Consider the following 6066-nt stretch of genomic DNA (forward strand, 5'->3'; position numbering starts at 1 on the left):
AACGTGTTGAAGTCGTGGCTGGCGCTATCCAAATGCAAGTCTTCGTGTTATTTCTTTGCCTGCATGACGCTATGATTTTGGAAGGGATACTGAGCTCAGTAATTCAAAAAGGGAAACGGGGCCGCGCGATGGCGCTACAAGAAAACATATTCCCTCTGACATTCCAGAAGTTTCCCGTTCCTTTAACACGCGACCCTCCACGGCTCTCTCCCAGCGTCCAAGTGTGTTAACAGAGAGATTGATCAACTTTTATTGATTTGACTTTTTATGTGTTGCTGGCCAGGTTTGTGAAAGTTGCTTTTTTTAAAGTCCCCCAAGAATGTCTCTCAGCTGTAAGGCATTTTAGAATTTTTAATGTCCACATATACAGATTACATGTCTGATCACACGAGATACACAAATGCACGGACATAAATGTGGATGTATATATAGAGAGATTGGAATGTGATTTCAGCAACTTAGAACAAACGATGAGTTCACGTGTGGATTTAACGATCTATTTACATCAGTGAATCTGTCCATGGTTTTTCAAAAAGAATGTAATCAATACTTTAAAAAAAGGATCAAGCTCCGTAACAAAAAAAACTGCAATGGAATGTCTACGTGAAATCAGCGCTGTCAAGAAACAAAAGGAAATAGTGTGCAGAAAGTTGGAGGAAATAATGAAGAGAACTCGCATCGAAACGGAAGTGGGCATAATAAGTACAATAACTTTAATAGAATGACATCCACATCCTTTGGGAAAAATATACTTCTTAAATGGCACAACACTCTTTAAAATAAAACGTATAAATTATACCTACGTGAACGTCTTCGTAAGCACTTGCTATTAGTAGTTACAATTCTGTGATATCCTCCTTAATAATGCGACAATTGCATTCCACTGACCACACTATTCACAAAAATAACGCGGGGACACGCCTTATGATGATGCGATTGTCAGCGGTATTTTGTGTCTATTTTGCATGAACACAGGATTTCAGAAAGTCTGGACCAGAGTTTGATCTGTCAATTTATTTCCTTGTATTTGAAATAGTTTTTTTTTAAAAATTGATTTGTTTTTAAATTCGGAATTTTCTGCTCGTTAAAAGATTGCATTTGGGGCTCGCTGTTTATTTGCACTGCAATTACAGAGTTAAATAACACTGATAATCCGAGAGGAACAAGCTTTCAAATAAATTACACCCCAGGTCTGAAATGTCAACTTTGAAACATTGCAGTTTCAGTTGTCCAGGACCTCGGGAGTAAAGCGACCTGCGGTGGGTCTACACGATTAAACCTCTCCGCCTATAAACTAGACTACACATTCCAGGCCTAAAATGTAGGCCGTGTTGTTTTGTTTTACTGAATTAAACAATATCATGTAGACTTCATACACAGAATAAAAGAGCATTTCATTTCGGTCATCTACAAAAAGGCACAAACCATCTCGTCTATAAATCCACACGAATTACATTTGTATACAGTGCATAAGATTATGTTAAAAGTCAGGTGTCAAAATATCGATTTTTTTGAAATTCTTCCCAATGCCAAGAGACACTAAATTGTGTTTTTTTTAATACATATTCAAATTTAAAAAATGGTTAGAATGACTTTATTTTAAAAAATGCATATTAAGGCTTGGTTTACATTATATGAAACAAAAACACTTCAGGAACGGCAAATATTGCCAACACACTGCACCATTGACTTATTTTACAATACTGATCAGTTTTAGAGACTATGCGGTGTTTTATTTATGATGGGTAGCTAAAACTTAGAATAAATAGAAACTATTAGATTGAGCTTCGCTGAAAGTGCCTTCACAAATGGTATTTTTCTCTCTCTAGTAATAATTCTGGATCCGCTTAATGTATTAAATAAGGATCCAGAACAATGTTTCTATGGACAAGAACGCACCGCTGCTGCGAACTATCGAGGTGCAAGACCGGGGATGGTGGGGTTGGGGAGAGCATATTCCACTGATTTTTCTAGATAGGATCACATTACACACGGTTTGATATCTTGGTAAGTCACTTGCTGGTGATAATAAGATCCATTGGTTGATGGATGCATTGAAGGGGACGTCATGGCGTTGAAAGAGAAGACGAATTCTTTCCTGTCACACATGCTGGGAGACTGCGAGTGATATCGTGGAATTCCTATTAAAAGAAAATGGGAAGAGGAGAGAGAGAGAAAAAACACCAAGATGAAGAAATGCCATTTAAGAGAATGTGTTTAAACATTAAGCATTAAAAAGGCCCGCCTAGTAATATCTTGCTTTCAGGCCAGGTTGTGAAGAATAATATTAAAATGGAAGTTCCCAACTGTTTACAATACTTTCCAATACTGTGAAAGACACATCTTTTAATAGAACATCTGTAATTCAAACAATGGATTCGCGTAAAGGCTTGATTATAACGTTTATCAGAGACCAATAAATGTTACCATGAATCACCATCTAACAATGTATCATTTTTTTTCCTTAAATCAATGTTGATAAGTTGGATGCAATAAATCAGTCGTCATTGTTAAACTATCCATTCACTAATATTTAACTTATCCAAGCACAAAGTACATATCTGGGATTATCTGCATGTCAAAACTGCGCCCTAGTTTTCCCAGCAAGTCAGCTCATATTTTATATTGTCCAGTTTAGATCAGAGGATAGATCTCTCTGTCTTTCTTTCTGATAATTTCAAAGACTGCTCAAGGAAAACCGCCGCCCGGTCATTTGAATTTCCCCGGTCTGATTTTTTTTTCGCCCCGCAATGAAAGATGCTCACCGTGATTTGTACGGTGCGGCTGAAGTGGAGGCATTACGATTAGGTCTTAACTAAAACCCAAGCTTTGGAAGTTTTCATGCCCACATATTTAAACACCGTGTCAAAACTGCTCTACTTCATCTCAAAATGAAATTCCCCCACGTGGTCTGATATTTTGAAATTTATCACGGTCAAAATAATAAGTCACAGATGAATTATTTCCCTTGTATTTACAAGTTACTACTGGCCGCCTGCTTCAATTTTCTTGGTCCATATACTTTCATGACAGAATCTGTTCGGAAAGGTGAAGGAAATTTTCTTGATTGAGATACTTTCACAGTGTAATATCAGTTATATCAGTTAAACTGAATCTGTTCGGAAAGCTGAAGTGCCATATTTAATATCATCATACTGCTAGCCACTGCAAGATGAGCAACTCGTATACCACAGAAGAAATGCTTCGACGGGGAAAAATTTGGTTTGCGGATTTATTTTACGCCATTAATTTGTGGTTGTTTTTATTCACAAAATAGACATGGGTTTAAACTTGGCTTGCACCTAAAATGAGCATCTGTTCTTGTCCATTGGGAACATAGTGTATCTGCAGTTACTACTGGTACACAAGCGTTAACACGATGTCTGTCAGAGTGGCAGAAAAATCGACCAGGTCAAACCGTTTGTGGTTGGACTTTAAAATCTGTTCCTAATATGGAACTGTTTAAAACAGTAAGCATTTGAGGGTTTTTTAAACGTAGAATATTTGCTACCGGGTCGATTTTTAAACATTAAATATCCCCGAGAAGATGCTCCGAAATTGGAATATCTTTCTCAGCATAACTGAGAGTGGGAATTTGGGCTACTGGAGAGTTATTATTCCACCCCCACACTGCAGATTCACAGAGTTAATGGGGCTCCTGGCCGAGTTGCTCTGGGAGCTGAACCGCACGCTATGAATCCCCAGTAGACGGTTTCTGCGGCAGGGAGTCGTCCCTTTTGCATTCTGATGTTGTTATTGCCGTCGTGTTGGCACCACAGCAAGCACTGTCCCTGCGGGGATGGCATCGAGATGTTTTCTTTGACCACGTTTTGGAATTTGTTGGAAAAACAAAAGGCCGGTTTATTCTTTTTTAGTTTGTTAGCATTGCAGCCTAGTAACCAATTACGTGCGCCGAGAGGAAGCGAAAACGACCTACTTCCTTAACTTAATGACACTTGTGAAACTCTTCTCCAAGACAACAGCTCTAAATCCAGTCTCTACCAAATTCCTTCTCAATCTTACTGGTGCATAGCCTCCTAACACTTTATACAGAGGGAAAGTGCACGAAAAGCATTACTTTCTCTCTTTAATACTTTTTCCTTTTTTTCAAAAAAAGTGACCAAATTAACCTTAAGCAGCAACATTAACAAGTCTTGGTTTTCGAGTTGCTCTCACTCCAAAAGCAAAACACTTTCTTTGGAACGACTGCATGAGAAGTGAAGCTGTCTCAAATAATTACTCGAAATCTTATCTAAGCCCTTGTTTTCACTAAACCGCTTGAGCTCCAAGCGGCTTCTTTTTCTGGTCCCTGTTTTTGTTGCTTCCTGTAGCGCTGTTTATTTTAGCCAAAATGACTTGCCACCAGCTCGAACACAACAATAAAACGGGGGGGGGGGGGGAGAAAAAAGTTGCGTATGATATTATGGGTTCCACATCTGGATTGACTCGTCCTAATAGCATGGAGCAGAAGTAAGTTCAACCGCACTATTGGGTCTGCTGTATTCTACAAGCATTCTTTAAAAAATCAGATTAAAATTAGATTAATACGTTAGTTTGTCACTTGGCAATATACTGCTGCTCTGTCGTTCGTAGATAAAGTACCTCCCGCGATTTAAGAGCATAAATCTTTCTTGCTAATGGCTATCTGTAATACTCTAGCTCTGTACCTTGTATATCGGTCGCATTGTGGCTATTTTGGTGTAAATAGGACTGGTCTAGGGAATGTGCTTGCAGGTTTGAAGTTAGGTTCGCCGAAGGGTTGCATGGTGATAGAGACTGTTGTTTGATGTAAGGAGCCCCGTTGTTGAGTGCAGAAGCCGGGGGTGCCCACGCCGAAGCGGTGGATGTGTACATGGAGTGAGGTTCCATCACCCCACCGCCGGTCAGCAAGGGAGAGGCGGAGACCGAACTGTCGGCGTGGTTGGGGTAATCTCCCACGGAAGAGCCTGTACAGCTTCCCATATAGTGCCCGTTGTTGGTCGACAGGTGAGAGACCGAGTGTCCTGGTAAAGCCATCCCATCAACGTTGTTGGGCAAATGTCCATTCATCATGCTGATACTACTGTCTAACGAAAGCCCGTTTGGAGCACAAGAGATGGGCGCTCTGGAGCCCTGGAAGTTATAAGTCTCTGGGATGTGGTTGAAGCCCAATCCGTTCATCATGCTGTACATGGGCTTGAGCGCTTGGCACTTCCTACGAAAGCCCCTGGGTCTGCGTCTGAAGGAACCTTCCTCAAACATGAACTCGCTGGCCGGATCAATGGTCCAGTAATGGCCTTTCCCAGGCCTGCCCAGGCCTTTGGGCAGTTTGATGAAGCACTCGTTCAGGGAAAGGTTGTGACGCACCGAGTTCTTCCAGCCTTGGTAAGAGCCCCGGAAGAAAGGAAAGCGGCTCTGCAGGAACTGGTAGATCTCGCTGAGAGTCAGCCGCTTGGTAGGAGCGCTCTGAATGGCCATGACAATTAGAGCTATGTAGGAGTACGGCGGCTTCTCAGGGCGTCGGATGCCAGCGTTTGTTTTCTTGGTTTTGGTGGTGGAGATGGCTGATTCCATCACAGAGGTCTGATTGTTGGCTTTCTCGGGAGATGCAGACATGGGGCTGCTCTGGGCCGTGCTGTGAGCCGGCGGCTGCTGAATCTCGGCCGTCATTCAGGAACTAATGTCGCCGGGCACTCAAAACGCCGAAAAAAAAATCGCCGACTCTGAACCTCTTTTTGTTCTTTAGTCCTTTGATTCAACTCCGCCGTTTCTTCAATATTTCCAAAGTAAGGTTTCAAAATAAAACTTGTTGTTGCTCTAGAATTTTTTTTTCAGAAAAAAGACCGGATCTTTCCCCCACCCACCACCAAAAAAAACGCACACACACACACAAAGTCAGCCGAATGCTGGGGAGGGAGCCTCGGCGCAGTTATTTCTTCAACTCTGTTACTTTTTGCCTGGATCGCCTGCACAGGGAGCAGCTTTCCATCGCAGTTGTTCTGGGATCTGCCACGCCAAAGAGATCGCGTTTACTTATCTCTTGTCATCAGCGTCTCGAACCTCTCGACTGTCAAGACGTAAGAAACA

General features: G+C 41.6%; 1 protein-coding gene across 1 annotated transcript; it reads right to left on the reverse strand.

Annotated features, from left to right (window-relative positions):
• Positions 1–342: 342 nt before the first annotated feature.
• On the reverse strand, positions 343–6025 carry foxf1 (forkhead box F1). Its single transcript, XM_048547186.2, has 2 exons — positions 4668–6025; positions 343–2141 (listed from the first exon to the last, which is right to left on the reverse strand). Exons 1-2 carry the CDS (start codon positions 5647–5649, stop codon positions 1981–1983), a joined length of 1143 nt encoding a protein of 380 aa, XP_048403143.1. The 5' UTR covers positions 5650–6025; the 3' UTR covers positions 343–1980.
• Positions 6026–6066: the final 41 nt, after the last annotated feature.

The sequence above is a fragment of the Stegostoma tigrinum genome, chromosome 16 (genome assembly GCF_030684315.1).
Source record: "Stegostoma tigrinum isolate sSteTig4 chromosome 16, sSteTig4.hap1, whole genome shotgun sequence".
Lineage (NCBI taxonomy): Eukaryota > Metazoa > Chordata > Chondrichthyes > Orectolobiformes > Stegostomatidae > Stegostoma > Stegostoma tigrinum.

What these genes read in the sequence shown, in the direction of transcription:
- foxf1 (XM_048547186.2), bottom strand. Translation starts at nt 5,649, where the DNA reads ATGACGGCCGAGATTCAGCAGCCGCCGGCTCACAGCACGGCCCAGAGC. An exon ending in CAATGCGACCGATATACAAG is followed by an intron (nt 2,142 to 4,667) that starts GTACAGAGCTAG and finishes TTCTTTTAATAG; the next exon opens with GAATTCCACGATATCACTCG.